The sequence below is a fragment of the Hylobates moloch genome, unplaced genomic scaffold, assembly GCF_009828535.3.
Source record: "Hylobates moloch isolate HMO894 unplaced genomic scaffold, HMol_V3 SCAFFOLD_11, whole genome shotgun sequence".
In the NCBI taxonomy this organism is placed as follows: domain Eukaryota; kingdom Metazoa; phylum Chordata; class Mammalia; order Primates; family Hylobatidae; genus Hylobates; species Hylobates moloch.
In genome coordinates this window covers 72,856,063-72,875,209 of record NW_026652286.1, presented here as the reverse complement: position 1 = coordinate 72,875,209, position 19,147 = coordinate 72,856,063, and the positions used below count along the sequence as shown (strand labels likewise).

Here is a 19,147-nt window from a genome sequence, read left to right as displayed (position 1 = left end):
TTAACAGTTGTAATAATTTCTATTTTATCTATACGACAGAAAGCTTCAAGCAACATCTAAATTTATGTAAAACACATATACTTACGTTAAGCAAGATATAGTTTATACCTGGATTTAATTTGGAAAAATCTGGCAACTTTACTTTTGCTATGTATATGTACCTTGCTGTAATTGAAACCAAGAATAATCATGGTCATTTACTTAACTCGCATAGGGAATTTGAGAAGCCCTCTTTAATATAGAATTACTATAGTAATATATTAAATAAAGTTTAACTATAAGATCATTATTTATTATTGGGATTTAGTAGACAAAACTTCAGTATCTGCCATATTTCATCATGCTCACCCTCTACCTGTAAAGTCTTTTTCTTTTGTAATTTCTCTCTCTGCTTTGTCTGCAAAACTTACTCTGTTTTAAGAGTAGGCGCAGGTAACATTTGGTTTAGGAAGTCTGCCCTGCTTCCACGGGTTGGATGATGTGTACCTTTGACTCAGCTTCCTGAACATACTTCTTTCATTACCATTGCCATATCTCTCTCTATATGTATGTTCCTCTATAAGACTGTCTGACCCTCAAAGACAGTGCTTTACTTTAGTTGTATTCATATACCTCCCATAGAATGTTTGTTATTGATTAATACAGAATCCTCAGCTCCTGAACAGTGCCTAGTGTATGAATGCTCCACTTATTTCCATGGAACTGAGATAAAATAAGAATTTATCTATAGTTGCCTTCTGTATCCATGGAAGACTTGTTTCAGGACAGCATAGCACAATACATGCTTGCTCAAGTCCCTTACATAAAATAGTGTAGTATTTGCATATAACCTAATGCATACTCTCCAGTATACTTTATCTCTAGATTAGTTATAATATCTAATATAATATAAATGCTAGGTAAATAGTTGTTATACTGTACTGTTTTATATTTGTATTTTTTGTTGTATGCTGTTATTGATTTTAAAATATTTTCTATCCACATTGGTTGAATCCGCAGATACAGAACCCATGAGACAGAAGGCTGATTGTGTTGTACACTGATAAATGTTCAATAGAGCCTTCAATTATTCCTTAAAGATAATGATGTCATGCTTCTCAAATTCTTTAAAGTGACCTTTTCCAGGTCCCTTATATAATGGATACCAGATGGAAAAAGGAAGTGAATAATAGTCCAGTAGTCTTTTCTAAAATTTCCTCTTCCTCCTTTTCTGAGAAAACATATTTGAGATGCTACCTACTGAGTTATTAATTCTAGACTCCTAAAGCTGATTTTTATGCTGTAATATGATAAAAATAGTCCACGAAAGAAACTAGAGGATTCTGAAAACCTGAAAACTAAATATATCATAACACTTAGTCACCCTTTAGAATTTAATACAAAACGGATGCTGAAAGAGAAATTGCAAAATGAAGGTAGAATTTTAAAGATGTCTTAGAAATAATGGCCTCTCAAAAACCCAACTCTTTGAAAATCACTTTGAGAAATAACATAGGAATCAATCTAAAAACACAATACTTACATATCAATAGTATTTCAAAATCTAAAACTGAACTGTTTGCTTATAAAAATCCTAAACCTTATGTGGTATTACATAATAGGAACAATCTTTTATCTAAGAAGGCTTTCAAAAAACTAAAAAGAAAAATCTTTTTCATATATTATTCCTACAAGGTAAAAATTCTAGTATTCAGGGCCTTATAATATTATGCATTTCATCATTCTCCAGGTTAAACTCTATCTCCTAGATACATAGATATATGTAGGGCATTCTCCTTAAAATAACACAATGCTTATAAAACATACCAGTATTTCTTCAACATGATAACTAGAATCCATTGTATTTTTCTCTTTTATGAGCAACTCCTGTGATTATTATCTCCAGAGAAAATAATTACTTTTAGGACAACATTAAAAATACTTACATTTTAATGCGAAGTAAAATGAATAAACATATTGATCACTGATATATTCCATAATTACAACAGAAGTTAGAAACTTCCTCTAACTAAAACTCCTTAGTTAACTAAAACTCCTTAGTTAACTAAAACTCCTTAGTTAACTAAAACTCTTTAACTGGAGGCTGAGGTGGGAGGATGGCTTGAGTCTGGGAGGTGGGGGTGGTAGTGAGCTGAGATTGTACCACTATGCTTTAGCATGGGCGACAGAGTGAGAGCCTCTCTTCTCTCTCTCTTTTCATATTTATCTATATTTATAGATCTATATCTATAGAGCTATAGATATCTATATATCATCTCTCCATATAGATCAGTGAGAGATATAGATATCTATATATAGAGCGATATATCTGTCTATAATGAGATATATATATATATGTCAATGTTTGCTTCTTGGTGACCTACTCTATATGGCTAGATTTCAGTTCGTATACTCGTATGTCTAATGATTCCTTTAATAACTACAAATATTTATTTGGTCTTTAATGTGCACCAGGGACTGTGTTAAGTCCAGCAAATAAGTATGTTCCTACCACTCAGAAACACAAAGACTAGAAGAGGAAAAAAATTAAGCAAATGTTTAAAGCAGCATAGTTCCTGGTGGCAGGATCTATAAGGTATAACGGAAGCACTGGGAAAGGACTTCAAGTTGCCTGGAGGCAAATGCTGCAGTTTGCACAGCTGACAAGTCAGGGAAGAGTACTCTTGGCAGTAGGTCAGCATGTGAGAACATGATATTTTCAGAGAATTATTATGCTTTGCTGTAAAATAAGAGAAAAATGTTGGAAGATGAAGTTTGATATGTAGGCTGGAGTTAGATCCAAGATAGGGGGAGAGTGTGTGTGTGTGTGTGAGTGTGTGTGTACGTGCACATTTATGTAATTGGATGGGATGCGGAGGGGTAGTATGATAAAATCGGCTTGTTAGAAACATGGTAATGATTGTGATTATAGTGTAAAAGGTGGTGAGATGACAGCACTAGAAATAAGTGATGGGAATAGGACTTTGACTCCAGGGATGGAGAAAAGGAATCAACAGATTCAAAATGGAATTAGTAATATTTGAAAATTTGATGGATATATGGGGGTAAAGAAAAGAATCTGAGACACTTCCAGCTACCTGACTTGAAAACTGGATTTTGGTGGCCAAAACTGTGAATAAAACAATGCTGTAAATACATACTTATTAAGAACAGATATGATTTTAATGTCCAAAATATGGATACCAGTTATTGTCTTCAGAAGAATGATTGAGACCCTTGTACTCTACATTCTTTGCATCCACTTCAGTTGTTAAAGCAATGTAACATACTGCATCTCATATCCATTTTGAGAGAAGCTTCAAAGCCTAAAAAGGGATGTTGATAAAAATGTGTTCACATACCATAAAATGAAACAATTACAGCAGCCAGAAGAATGAGCTTTAATTAATGGGAAAACACACCCACAGAACATCTGAAGAGGCAAGTGTAGTAGGATATTTTAAGATGTTTTTCAAATAATTAATTCTCAGTAACTTTTATGGGGGAATTTTAAACAATTTGATGATTTTATCTTACTGAACATATAATTTTAATGTTTTAATAGTGAGCAAGTAAGTATAGTAATAACAGATGTAGTTACCCAGCTAAAGAGGTAAGACTTCAGAGAATAACACCATCTTTTTTATCATCTCAGTGTTAAAAGACACGATGAAGAGTTACAGCTAGTTTTAGTTCTCTCTGTGCTTTACAACAGCAAATCAGATTTGGAACATCGTTCATGGCAATGAAGTTTTAAGTTCAAGGAAGCCCAAGTGATGATGGGGGCTGTTTCATAAATGGGCCTGTGTTGCTCAGGCCTTCGTTAGGGAGGACATTTACTTGTCTTCCTTCCTGGGGCTCAGTGTTCTCATTTGTATATAACTTGGCTGACTAATAGTGTAGTTACAGGAATCCAATGAAATAATACCTATGAGGGAAGAAGGGTAAAAAGGGCGGTTAAAAATGTAAAATTCTATTTAAATGTTTTAGCTTAGGTCTTACTCAGACAATGAAACTGTTTCAAACTTATAAAACAAGGTTTTAATAATCTGACTTACATGGCTGCTTTTAATATAAATATATATATATATCTATATTTAATAGAAATATGTTTTTTGGCAAAGGGGCAGGAGATTGCCCATGATAGTGAAATGTATAAATATTTGAAAGTCGGATCTCATATAGCATAAATGTAACCACATAATCATAGTGTAAAATTCATAAGAATGAGTAATTTTAGAAGAATACATGAAAATGTTGGCCAGGCGCGGTGGCTCACGCTTGTAATCCCAGCACTTTGGGAGGCCGAGGCGGGTGGATCACGAGGTCAGGAGATCGAGACCACAGTGAAACCCCGTCTCTACTAAAAATACAAAAAAATTAACTGGGCGTGGTGGCGGGCGCCTGTAGTCCCAGCTACTCGGAGAGGCTGAGGCAGGAGAATGGCGTGAACCCGGGAGGAGGAGCTTGCAGTGAGCCGAGATTGCGCCACTGCACTCCAGCCTGGGCGACAGAGCGAGACTCCGTCTCAAAAAAAAAAAAAAAGAAAATATTACCAGCAATGGAAATAATTGACTCACAAATTCTAAAATGGATGAAGGATAATTATATTTTTCACAAGATAATACTAAATTTATTAAGTAGGAAATTAAAAATGTAATCTTGCTAAATAGTTCTAGATATGCCCTAGATCTGGTAAATGATAATGTATTGGAGCTCAGTCCTAGTTTGGATAACTCTTGTATACAACAGTTGTTTAAGTTTGGGAAAGTTGTTTATCTTTCTAAATTTCTTTTTCTTGTTTTGTCAAACAACAATGACAACAACAATAACACAATTTCTATACCATAGCGTATTTGAGGGAAGTAAATGAAATAAAATTTGAAAAGTCTAGCATATTGCCAGGTATCTATTAGGCATTCAATAGCTGAGAGCTGTAATTCTGGAGCTGAAGCAAGGGGTCTGGTCTTTATAATCACCCCTATACACTAATCATCTCTATGCATTGAGCATGAGATTGGGGTGGAGCACAGCTTGAGCCAGATAACTCTCTTTGATTGAAAGCAATTCCCAGACTGAAACACTGCTGAGAGCTGTCAGCCACCAATGTTGTCCATAGCTTGGGGAAGGAGTGGCTCAGTCTTGAAGGGAGAACCTGGGCAACACACCACAGCATCTACTACACTGGCTAATGGTATCTTCAGTTAAAGTTGACACATTAATTATCCTTCCTATTTCAATTCACTGGAATAAGCTCACAAGTAATATGAATAGTGAAAGAGAAGTAAAGGAAAACAAGAGGGAGGTAGAGATATACTGAAAAATTATCAAGATGTGAACAGCAGTCCCTTAAGATATAAATAAAAGTACCGATTATGTGTAAAGTTGAATACTGAGAAAAGATGGTTATTAGGCACCAAAGATAATTTAGGTACTCATTTCAGTAACTTGAACATTTGATATCAGTGGAAAGTGATAATGTTACAAAGAATGGATTTGATATTATTCATTTATTTGGTTATTCACTCATTCTAAACTTTTAATAGCATATATATAATTAAGACTTTTTTTTTTTTGCCTTCTAAAGTTTCTGTCAGATTGGAAAGGGAAAATGGTTTTAAAGCCAGGAGCCATTGATTGCTCTTCAATGTACAATTACAGGATAATCAATAGAAATTTGCATGAGAAGTTTGTTATGTATATCAGAAAGACTGTTATGTCTAAGTAAGTCATTGTCAAAAGTAACTTGGAGTTAGGTGAGAATTTGGTGTAGTAAACATCACTGAAATAAATCGGATTGACTTTATTGTCAAAGTTAACAACAGTGAATGCAACAACCCACTGTGGCCTACCAGTGATCACATTTCCCTGTAATAGGCACTTCATTCCAGATAAATTCATGTTTTTGTTGGATTAAAAACAATCAACTCAGTGAGAATATAGGATTATTAAAAACTAGTCTGAGTTTATATAGGTATGAAATGGAAAAACAACACTGGAAAAAAACGAAACCTCAAAAAGAGAAAACATATACAGTCCTAGATACATGTAAGCATTTTTTAAATTTCTGGAGTTACTGAGCTAGAAGCATATTTAACTTGAAATTTACAACCTAGGAGAGCAAATTCTAAGGAGTAAGGAGTGTCTTCTATTTCTCATTCTTCAATTTTTTTCTATCCAATAACCTAAAATATCCTAGCTGGCTCTGGGAATTATGGTACTCTTATCCCCTCAGAGATTACATAATCCAAGGTATTGATCTAATATTTCCCAGCATGCCCCCAACAAAAATTGCCTTTCTGTATCAGAGAGCTTTATATTCTCTCTCTGACAATAATAACAAAGACCTGCAGTTCTACACCAAAATAAAAATTTGCAAGGATACTAGTAACTATTCATAGCACATATAATGTTATGAAACCTGTCATAAAGATAAAACAGCTATCAAAAATGGAACTTCCAAATTAATAAAAATGCTCTGTATACCTACCATAATATAGGAAGTTTGTTTTGGTAGATTATATTTAGATGAACAAAGCGCAGCCTATGAATTGGATGGCTAAGCCTGTCTTTTTATATGTGACAACTTGAAGACATTACCTGATTTTACTAATTTTGACAATCTACAGAAAGTGAAGAGGCACACTTCACATTTTGTTCTGTGTGAAAATCTGCTAATTAGAGTAAAATGGAGATGGGTAATCAACACAGCACTACTTTCCAATCCTGACTGCCCTGTGACCCACAGGAAGTCAGGAAGGGTCTCCCAATAACAGACAGTCTTAGATGTCATTAAGGCAGTCATCTTTCATTCAATTCCAAACTGTGCTAACATGATATTCCATTTTGTGTAAAAAGTAAAAAAGCAAGGAAACAAACTATTCTGTTATGAAAACAGATTTTAACAGAATTTTATGCAGTATTTAATTATATTAAAGCCTCCGAAATAATGTAGCATTTGGCTAAGCAGAGAAAACCCTTTATATCAGGTTTTGTTTTTATTGAACCAGCATTGGCTGGCTGAATGGCTATTTTATGGACATTCTTAGTACAAAGTGATGAAAAATAAAATTACTTATTAGCCCTTGCTTTTAGGATCCCCACAGTTTATCAATACACAAAATATTATAGAGTCACGTAATTAAATGGCATATATTGGTCACATTCATAAACTATATGAAACATATATACATACCGAAAAAAGATGGACGTTCTTACTTGCTTTCGGAATGATTTCTACTTTGAGAAGATAGTGAATGGAGGCACATTTTTTAGCACATACAAGTCAGGGAGAATGAATATGGTGCACTTTTCTGGGATAGTCTGAATATTCTAAAAGCTTTGAAGGTAACCTTTCTTCGTGAGGGTCCCCAGGTTTTGGTTGATGGTTACTGTATGTTTCTGTCCTATTAAAATTACATTTTTTAAGTTAGGTGAAAGATTGGGAGGGAACAGTAATACAGCAAATACGTGGCAGTCAGGAGGCTGGAATAGAAAACGGGCGGATTACTAGGTTGCCAGCGTTCAGAGCAGGACAGAGAACCAAGAGGTAGGATCTGAACTGATGAGAAAGGATGGGTCCTTAGTGAGATAGGGAAAGGGTAGCGCTCAGAGTCCATGGGACCGTATTACATGAAAGTGTGAATGTTACTAGCAAACATAACGAGTCTAAGAGACTGTGAGCCTTTGTTAGATCTTCCGCCCTTTCATGCACTTCCTGTTTAGTGGTGAAATGGCTCCAGGACTTCCCATGCCAAGTTGATGAAGAAGAGGATGAAGCATTTGCTTGTGAAACCCTTACAGCCTTGTGCCCTAGTAAACTGACAGTATACCCAAGCAATCCATTGATTTTTACACAATTAATATTTATCAATCAGGAAACAGAATGTTGCCAATTGAGCACTTACTATGTTCTATTTGGAGACTTTTACTCCTTAGGAAATAGCTAATTCTGAAGAAGATACACTAGGAGTAGAAGTGTCTGTAATAAGAAAATTAATATAGGCTAGAGCTTTTCAGCTAATATAAAATTCTCAAGGCACTAAAGGGTTTATATTCTGTCTTTGTATTCACCTAATACTACACAAAAATTCTGCATATGAATCAGACATGTTTCCTTATGAGTCTCATGCCTGGAATACAAGTGATCATAATTACTCCTACTTTCCAACCTTCTGACATTCAGAAGTGATTGGTAATGAAATGAATTTTAGAGGAGTGAGTCCTCACCACTGAAAGGGTTAGGACATACACTAGTGATACTGAAAGAGACTTCTGGTACCAGCCTAGGCCAAACTCAATAATCTCTAAGATCCAGCACAACCCTAAGATACAATATCTTTTCTCACCTTAGATTGCCTTCCTTTTTCTTCTTTGACTATTCTAATGCTACTCGCTGAGGTCTAGGTCAGGTAGCATGTTTTCCCCAAATAACATTACTTCATATGGCTGTTAAGAGGAATCAGTGAGCTATTGTGTGTGTGTGGGCATGTGTGTGTGTGTGTGCATGTGTGTGTGTGTGTCTAGACAGACATACATACAGTATCCATCTATCTTAGCTCAGTGCTTGGCACATAGGTGTTCAATTATTTATTTTGCTTTTCTCCACGATGACAAAATATCACATTAATCTCTTTCTAGTCCTCAACAAAATTTGGCTGTGATTTTGAAAGTTAGTAATTGTTTTTATGGTCATATTTTTCTTGAATTGCTTAATGTCTTTCATTATCTTTATGTTTACTGAAGACTGGAATCAAATCTTCCTTTTATTTTTATTTCCCACAGTTTATAGACAAAGGTTGAACACATAATAAATGGTCAATGAATAGGGAGAGGGTTTGTAAAGGAGAGTGAACAAATGTGTAGTTTAAAAAATCACATGATATTGTATCTTATTACCCCAATTTATGTGGCCTGGAAAAGTCTTATTCTTCAGTTTCCTCATTAAAAAAATGGGCTCAAAATTCCCATTCTGCCTTCCTACATGTATTGTTATAACCAGAGAATTGGGTAAATGTGAAGGACCATACAGCTATATAACACTTTGGCTCAGTTACCTATTTGGTTGCAATTTATCAAGTTCACAATGAAAAGGGCAATTCTTCTCTAGTGGACCATTCTGATGACAAATGCATGAGATATTTTTCTGTGTTAAAAAAGCAGCAAATTGAATGCCACCATGATATTCAGTGTAACACTTCTTTATGCATTATAAGGATAGAAACTTTCTTATATCCTATATGAATAATTAGAGGATTTCAAGTCACTGGAAAACAGTGGCTCACCACAGTCCTCCATTAAGACTGTGGCTCTGGGGCCACATGGCAATGCTCAATAGCTCAGATGCTATTCAGATATCCTGAGAGGAATCAGAGGTTCTTGTAGACCTCTGACCAACATAAACTCTCATGTCAGGACACCATAGTAAATGCTTTTATTTGGTTACAGGTTGGTTATTTAAGGTCAACACTTACAATGATTATCTCCTTATAATAACCTTTACTTAACAGGTCTACACTGAATGTAAAGTCCACAAACTAGTCAATCCCTGCTCCACACAGCTGTCAGAATTATCTTCCTAAAAACAAATCTGAATCATGTGAATCCCTCCCTGCTGTACTCAAAATACAAATCAAATTTTATAGCTCAGAAATCAGTGCCTTTGAGGCCTCTGCTGCTTTCCTTTAAACTTATTCAACAAATATTGACTTATTGTCTACCATACACCCTCACTGGTTCCTCACTGTTCGCAAAACACACACTAAGCTCTTCTGCCCTTCTGTGTTTGCCCAACCTGCTCGCTCTGTCTGAAATGCAGTTTCTCCTAGGCACCTGGTGAAATCCTTCCCAGCCAGGTCCATTTCAAATACCAACCCCTTCTAACAGCTGTATGCACATAGTTCTCTGGTGTAGCTCTATTATAGCAGATCATAGCCCATACTGCAATTTCTACCCTTAAATGGTGCTCTCTTAGGTGTGAAGGGCCATGCCTTTAATTTTGGATCCCCATCCCTCAACAGCACTTAGCTTGTAGAACTAAAAAGATTTAAAATCTTAAGAATATCCTCACTAGCTTATTGCATTCAGTTTATTCATAAAATTTGCCAAAAAAAGGATTTGGATAAATTGGATCAAATGTTTATGTACTAATTGATTGCTTCTCCCCTTTCAACAGTGACTTCCAATAATGGATTCATTCCAAATTAGTCAAATTGATGAGTTTGTAAAACATGGCCTAAGAGGGCAACATAAATAGCAGAAGCATTTTCATTATGAATGTTTTAATTTAAACATAATTTTTAATTTAAAGCAATACTATTGTTTTTTAGCCTGATGTGATCATATGTTTATGCACTCTGTTGAAATGCAGTTCAAAGCAATCATCTATTTTAAAACATAACAATGTGCATTGTATATAGATGTGTATGTATATAGATGTATACAATGTACATTGTATATAGATTGCATATGAAGGCTACATAAAATAATTGACTAGAGATTTATATGCAAACTAATGTCTGTGTATAAAAGATACCAGTACAACTAGTTGAAAAATAGGGAACATCATTAAGTCATATTTTGGCATCTACAAAATACTAAATATTGTTATCTCTTTTTCCCACCCGAGAGGTTTAGTTTAAGTTACCTCATGCAGTGGTAATGTGTTTTTCTTCTGATTCACCCTCATTCACTCACCCACTGGCAGGGTTCTGTCCCAGGACAGTTAGCCTAGACAGTGCTCCAATCATAGGCACACTCTATTCCTGCTTAAGTCCCTGAATCCCATTTTCATTTTTTTACTCTGCTGGGGTAAGTTAGGCACCTTAGGAGATCCTTCAAGATTCTTCAATGACTCTTCTTGGAAACTCAGAGCAGACCTCGAGTCACCCTACTTGGCTCTCTTCTCAGCCCCATCCTGTCCCTCTGACTCCCAGAGTCTATCCTTGGTCTCACAAAAAGAAGATATCCACAAGCCCAGAAGGCCTCCCAAATCTCCCTTCTTTATAACATTTTTATATGTTTTCTCCTAAAGCATTATTTTCCAGACATACTTTACACGAGAAGGGCAGAAGGGAAATAGAATGTTGTTCTTTCCATTATTTGCCCTTTTATTGTCATACAATGGTCTTTTCTCTGGTGTGTGTCCTTGAAGCCAGCCAAGACTCAGTGTTTGTTTGAAGTAACTGAGAGAAAGGTGATAGATAATTTCTTATACATGCCATAGTTTTAGGTGATTGATTGATAGATAATTTCTTATACATGCCATAGTTTTGAAGCTTCCATATATTTTAAAGTACATATGCATACTAAGAGTATATTTTGGCTTTATACCTTAAAGTTAAATGTTTTTCTCCCTTCTCAGTACCATAATTTGCTTTCTTCTTCTATCTCCAAGTTTATTGTTACTGTCTCTAATCCAGAGCCTAATTTCAAAGTGGGTTGTAATTACATGGGTTTGCATGGAATAAGGAGTCCATTCTGCACTCTCTGGGGCAAGGAAAGCATATATGCAAAGAAGAATACAGCAGATGTTCTTAACTGCCAACTTTATGGAAAAAAAAAAGGTATTTATTGATACAAATGAATGACATCAACCTGAATATATCTATGTCTAAGAGACAAAAACAATTCATGTAACTTCACCAGGTACATTAATTTTTATATTGGTATTGTAAAATAAAGAGGGGGATTACTTATAAGAAGGGGGGCTATTTATTTTTAGATGTATTTCTTCTTTAGATATTTTTAGATGTATTTTTTCTTTAGATATGTGATCACTCAAAAGGGATGTTTGCAGACAATCCTAAGAAGATATTTTTCTTAAGGGATTTTTAAATCAAAATGTGATATTTTAAAATTAAATTTTCTTGGTCTGTTTTATATCATCCATGTTATAAAATGTGTAGGAAAAATATTGTAGGAAGGAATTATCAACCCAAGGTAAAGGGAGAAGGAAAACCATAAAGCAGAGCAAAATGTGTTTAATTTAACACAATCTAAATACTTTACATATAACTTGGATATTAACAATTAAAATTAGCGCATTTAATGAGATGGTGAACAATGTAGTTGGCAATTGTTTCTTATTTATATACTCTCTCCTATTAATTGGAAAGTAAACCAGGAAGAAAGGAATAGTTTTGAAGAAAGTGGGCTAATTTTTGTTACATTGGAAAATGTAACAAAGAGAGCTCACCTTTACTCTTCTACTAATATACATTTACCAAATTCTAAGGTGAGAAGCTACCTTAGAAATTATCTGGTGTAACTTTTTCACCTTATTTCTCCAGAAATTAATGCCCAGACAAATCATGTGACTGGCTTTATGTTACGCAGCTGATTAGAGATTAAGCGGGGATTTGATCCAGATAATTCCTGACTTTGGATTTAGGGCTTTTTTTTTTTTTCCCCCCTTGTATCCCATAACCTTTAAAATAAAATCCAATTGACAATGAGTTTAAATACTTGGGCTCACTAAAGCTATGGTTTTCCAATGCTTCGCAAAGTGTTTCAGGATGGATCAACTGATACTAATAAGTATGCGACAGCATTTTAAATCCAATTTGTAGGCAAAAATTGTATTTGGCTCCATCTCTTTAGCCAATATAGAAGGAAGATTCCAGCCAAAGTCGCTCTTTTTCTGCCACCCCAGTTCCATCTGTCTTTCTCCTCCCTCTCTCATTATGTTACTCTATTACATTTTAAACAAGTCCATGGGGGGAAGGGGCATCTTTTCACTTCTCTAGAGTTAAAGCACTGTGATGGTTCTGTAGGATTTGGTTCAAGAGATTTCCCACTCCATTTGGTTGATTGATTGTCATGTAGGTACACAATATACAAGAAGATATTAAGAAAAAAATGGCAGTAAAGAAATGAGTATATCTTTGAATACTGACTTAAGGCTAATGTGCATTTATGACTACGAGTTGCATGTTTAATCTCTATAGCTTGTAAGAAATTAAAGAAACTCCAAAAATTACTGTTCTTGAGGAGAAGGACAGGCAGGCATTTTATTTATTTATTTTATCATAATTACTGTTAACGATGCTTTAAATAATGCAATTGCCACTTTATGTAGCAACATAACTTTTGAGGAGTATTGTGTAAATATTAAACAAAAGTGGCAAAGAAACCAGATTTACATAATGAGGTATTCTCAATTTTTTACTGGGGTTTTTAAAATAATTACATATTACTTTCAGTTTGACATAACATAAAATAATGGAAGAAAGTGTTTTTATCAAGTTGATGTTTGTCCCTTTTTTTCTTAGCATTTCATAGCTAAGCAAGGTCTTACATTTGATTCAAAATTTCTAAAGTTATCATTACTAAAAGAATAAAAGTGTATTCACTTACGGCCCTGATGCTTTCAAAATGTCCACCCTCTTCCTCGAAATCAATAGGCTGTCCTTTCAGAGTCCAGTAGAAAGTGACATCCAAACTAGCATCGTGAATTGCTTTGCAACTAAGGACAATGCTTTCTCCCACTGTCAATTCTGTTCTTTTAGGAGTAAGTTCTATCCTTGTAGGTTCTATAGACATAAAAATACATTAATTAACATAATCAACCTGTTGTATTACTATACGTTATATTTTGCATGAAATAATTGAGAAAAGAAGAAATCTATACAATACAGTTGCTCCAGATACATATACCAGATTTTTTACATCTTTATTAGCTTTTGGATGCTAGGGCATATTACCGTGCTTTTGTAGGGGACAAATGATTTAAGAGCCTCTGTTCCTATAAAGAATGTAACTTGGATTTTAAAAAGACAAGAGACTAACTAATTAGAAGCAGCATTTGACATTATGGAAGGAGGAACATTAGAAAAAAAGAAGAGGCTGTAGCCTCTCTGACCACTTTCAAGGATCATTAAGTGAAAGAAACAATTTTTACAATAAAAAGGTTATATGTTTCAGAAAGAATTCAGAGAGGGTTCACTTTGTTAAAGATGAGAGGAGGCTACAGGGCAATAGAAAGCACCTCCCCCCAAGTAACTATCTTAACAGAGATAAAAATATAATACTACAACAACACTACCTTGTATTTGCTTTTCACTTGACAAAAAGCTTTTAGGAGTAGAAAAGTATTTTATAATCAGCAGAACGTACCTGTTTTTGTACCTTTGCTGTATTGTAGATGGCTTAATTGACATATATAAAGAAAGGTAGAAACACTGTAGATGGCTTAATTGACATATATAAAGAAAGGTAGAAATGTTTTTAGAAAACAATGTTTATGTTTAACTCCTTAATGATTCAGTTAAATTTTAAAAACACACATTTTTTACTGGGTTTAGAGCAACTTTGAACCAATAAAGCCTAATACAAGCTTTACATTTCAGAGTTAAGTTAGTGATTAGCTGATTACAAGATGATGTGTTTTAAATATAGCAGAGAGGTGATGAAGATTCCTGGTCATAGATACCGCAAGACAATTAACACAGCGATTAACAATTGGCTTAAATTTCCTATTCTAGGTCTATTGTTTGCAACAGTGCAGTCTGATGAAACACCACTCCTAACCACTGATCAGGTCCTTTAATGTTCCATGTCCTTCTAAGCAGTCACTGAGAAAAAAATGGAACCCTGGGACAGGAATGTCACTGTAAATACTAACATTCTGGAAGTCAAATATTCCATATGGCATTCTAAGTTCTGGCCTCATCAGAGAAGACAGATAAATGCAGTATACTGTAGTTTAAATTTTGTGGGGATTGGAGTGTTCTGAGTAAATAATTAAAGTCATGATTAAGAAAATACATTTTTGTTGTTACTTTAAAAATGTGTCTGGATCTAGTATTGCCTTATTACCAAATGGACCAACTGGCACACAGAAGGAATAGGAACTGAAAGGCTGCGTCTGAGTCCAGTAATGCATTATATAAATGAAAGTATATTTTACATTTTGTTCTTTTCTTTCTTGATGTTCTCTCTTCTAAAAAATCAGAGTACTGGCTATTTTAATTACATTTTTATTTTAAAGACAGAAAAAAATAATATTTTTATGGCCAGAGTGTGGTTTGCCATATGATACATGCACAAGGAAAACAATTAAAGATACATTGTGAAGAACATCTGAAGGGACGACCTAAGATAGATTTTCTATCACTAAACAATGACATAGAGCCTCAACAGAATGTTCTAGGCTTGAAATCAAGCTCATTTTAGAACTAGAATATGAATGGAAACATATAAGCACTAATATTAATATTGCTTATGTAAAATAAAGGCATATAAAAATTTCATTGATACAGACATCAACAAACAGCTATGGACCCAGTTTATCTAATGCGAAGTCTTATACCACCCCTCCATCATATCCTCCTGCTGCCGCTCCTTTCTGCCCCAAATCCCTAGTTGAATTGATAATAGAGTAATATTACTGATTGATGCTAAAATTATTCTTGGTAGAGGAAAAATATTTTTATACTGTTGGTATGCTTTTAAATTTTGAGACAGTGACTAAAACTTCAGAAAGCTTGCCTCATTCTCTCACAAATTTTATTCAAAGCAAAATAAAATTTCTGCCAATAAGAGGTTCCTTCCTTTTTGGTACCCTAAATGGTGGAAAGTAACAATTTGGCTGTTTTAGTTCTATGTTTGCAATGTATTTTATAAACAGAAGCATGCACACACTTAAGTCCAAACATATATGCATTTATATTATATTTATTCTCTTTCTGATAAGACCATGAGACTATGCTTGTAAAACATTTACTCGTGTTGTCTTACCTTTTACAGATAGCGAAGCTGTAATTTCAGCGGAACCAAAGACGTTTTCTCCTCGGCAAACGTACTTTCCCTCATCTGATTTAGAAGCATTTAGGATCCGTAGACTCCCGTCTGGAAGAATAGCTATTCTGAAAATTATTTTAAAAAAGTTTTTTTTTTCTGTTTTATTGCAATCAGCTAAATAGTTAAAAACCAATGATGAAGTCTAAAACCATTTCTAGGGTGATAATAAATAAGATAAAGGATCACTGTGAAAATATGCAGTGATAGTAGAAATATTTTACCCTTCAAGAAGTATAATAAACTTACTTAAATCTTCTTATATTCAAAAAGGTTAAAGAGTTACAAGATATTTTTCTTTTGACATTTTTTGACAGTTAATTTTAAAACTTGCAGAAAGGGTGACCTTGAGTTTGGTTATTAGAACTTGTTACTACAATACCACCCAGTGATATTTTAATATTAAGCTTGGGTATTTCACCTAAAACCAAGAATGACCTCAAAAGTCAAATATATATATAAAAAAAGCATAAAAACATAGAGGAGGACAAATACAGAACACAAAATTAATTGTATACAGCCAAGAGATGATTTATGGCAGTTCTTCTGTGTTGCCACCAGAGTAGCAAGAGTATGAAAATGCAACCTGATACCTGGGCTGCTTGCACTGCACTTTTTAAACATAAGAATATGATATCCAAGTTTGCATTTGGGCTCTTTCAAGATCTTTGTTAAAACTGGACCTTCACTTTCATATGAAGGTGAAAAATCAAAGCATTGTTAAAAATTTTTAGAAGTTCAGTGAAAATGAGGCTGACATTTGGAATTAACATATTCTCCTATGTATTTATTCCAGGATTATACAGATTTCAAATTTAATTAGTACTTTTGTCCTTTTCTCCCTTCTATGCTCCAGAAATATAACCTATTATTTCACCAGTGCATTGATCTACTCCGGCAACCTGAAACATAACAGAAACGGCTGTTGTGGTTTTAGTGAATATGCCACTAGCTTTGGGTAAGAACCAGTAGCCCCTGTGAACTTTAAAATCCTAAAATTGGATCCTCCTGATTCTAAGAAAGACAGTTTATTCCATGGCAGTATGATAATATTAAACTATTTAAGATTTAGAAATAATGACTAAATGTTTAGTCAACATTCTTTTTGTTATTTTAAAATGTGTATTCAATCTTGCCAATTAACCGGAGCTCATGGTTATTTAGAGCATTGAACTTCATAACAATTGATATTAGATTCTGGGCTGCTGAAAAAATCTGCCTAGGAATTTATACTTACATATTTTCATTAATAAAGATATCAGTTTGAATATACTCTTTGTAAACAAACAAGCATCCTTTTGTAAGAATTACAGATGGTTGACATTAATTTGTGCTGATTGTTAATATCTTGAAAATATGTGGATTTTACTGACTGGAGTGAATTCTAATCTAGCAGGTGAGAAGTTTGGCTTAAAAGTTTACTTCCTTTAAAGAAATATATGTATCACAGACACTGGCAGTATTACAGTTTTTGATTTAAGATGAGTGCTTTCTTACTGACAGGAGGCAACATTTAACATAAACGATTAAAGACAGTTTATGAATGCCCTGTACTTTAGGCCCCTGATCCACTTGGGGATGCAGAATTTTGAGTACCACAACATTTTTTTTAATTCAATTTATTCATTTATTTTATTATTTTAACTTTTATTTTAGATCCAGGGGATACATGTGCATGTTTGTTACCTGGGTGGGTATATTGCATGATGCTGAGGTTTCAGATTGATTGATCTGTCACCCAGGGTAGAGCACAGTATCCAATAGTTAGTTTTGCAACTCTTGCCCCACTTCCTCCCTCTCTCCTCTAGTAGTCTCCAGTTTTTATTGTTGCGATTTTAATATCCATGAGTTCCCATTGTTTACCTCCCACTTAAGAGTGAGAACATGTGGCATTGGTTTTCTGTTGTCGTGTTAATTCGCTTTGGATAATGGCCTCCAGTTGCATCCATGTTGTTGCAAAGGACAGGATCTCGTTCATTTTTATGGCTGGCTAGTATTCCATAGTGTATATGTACTGCATTTTCTTTATATAATCCACCATTGATGGGCACATAGGTTGACTCGATTTCTTCGTTATTGTGAATAGCGCTACAATGAACATATGAGTGAATGTTTCATTTTGGTAGAACTATTTATTTTCTTTTGGATATATAACCAGTAATGGGATTGCTGAGTTGAATAGCAGTTTAAGTTCTTTGAGGAATCTCCAAACTGCTTTCCATAGTGGCTGAACTAGTTTACGTTCCCACCAACAGTATGTAAACATTGCCTCTTATCCACAGCCTCACCAGCATCTGTTGTTTTTGTCTTTTTAATGATAGCCATTTTGACTGGTGTGAGATGGTGTCTCATTATGGCTTTGATTTGCATTTCTCTGATGATTAGTAATGTGGATCATTTTTTTGTATGTTTGTTGGCCTCTTGTCTGTTTTTGTTGTGGTTGTTGTTGTTTTCAGACAGAGTCTCACTCTGTCACCCAGACTGGAGTACAGTGGTGCAATCACAGCTTGCTGCAGCCTCAACCTCCGGGGGATGCAAGGGATCCTCCTGCCTCAGGTCTCTCCTCGCCCCCTGTGGCCTGCTACACCTGGCTAATTTTTGTATATTTTGTAGAGATACGGTTTCGTCATGTTGGCCAGTCTGGTCTTGAACTCCTGGCTTCAAGTGATTTGCCCACCTTGACCTCCCAAAGTGCTGGGATTACACGAGTGAGCCACTGCACCTGGCTGGTCTCTTGTATGTCTTCTTGTTAGAAGTGTCTGTTCATGTCTTTTGCTCTTTTAATGGGGTTGTTTTTCAGTTGTTCAATTGTTTATGTTCCTCATAGATTCTGGATATTAGACCTTTGTTGTGTGCGTAGTTTGAGAATATTTTCTCCCATTCTGCAGGCTATTTACTATATTGATAGTTTCTTTTGCTCTGCAGAAGCTCTTTAGTTTAATTAGGTCACATTTGTCAATGTTTTTTTGCTGTGGTTACAATTGCTTTTGAGGACTTAGTCACAAATGTCCCAAGGCCAATGTCCAGAATGATGTTTCCTAATTTTTCTTTTAGGATTCTTATACTTTGAGGTGTTACATTTACATTTTTAATCCATTTTTAGTTAATTATTGTATATGGTGACAGGTAGGGGTCCAGTTTCATTCTTTTGCATATGACTTGTCAGCGATCCCAACACCATTTATTGACTAAGAAGTCCTTTCCTCATTACTTATTTTTGTCGACTTTGATAAGATGACTGTAGGTGTGGAGCTTTCTTTCTGCTTTCTCTATTCAGTTCCATTGGTCTACGTGTCTGTCTTTGTACTAGTACCATGCTGTTTTAGTTACTGTAACCTTATACTATAGTTTGAAGTCCTGTAATATGATG

The 19,147-nt window shown here is 34.7% G+C and overlaps 1 protein-coding gene across 1 annotated transcript in view; it reads right to left on the bottom strand.

Annotated features, from left to right (window-relative positions):
- The window catches only part of CNTN5 (contactin 5), a 1,349,686-nt gene that overhangs the window by 152,071 nt on the left and 1,178,468 nt on the right, over window positions 1-19,147 (bottom strand). Inside the window, exons 14-15 of the mRNA XM_032167221.2 lie at window positions 15,718-15,845; window positions 13,336-13,511 (exon numbers count right to left, since the gene is read on the bottom strand). Of these exons, the coding sequence (XP_032023112.1) occupies window positions 13,336-13,511; window positions 15,718-15,845 (304 nt within the window). The remainder of the gene's footprint in view (window positions 1-13,335; window positions 13,512-15,717; window positions 15,846-19,147) is intronic.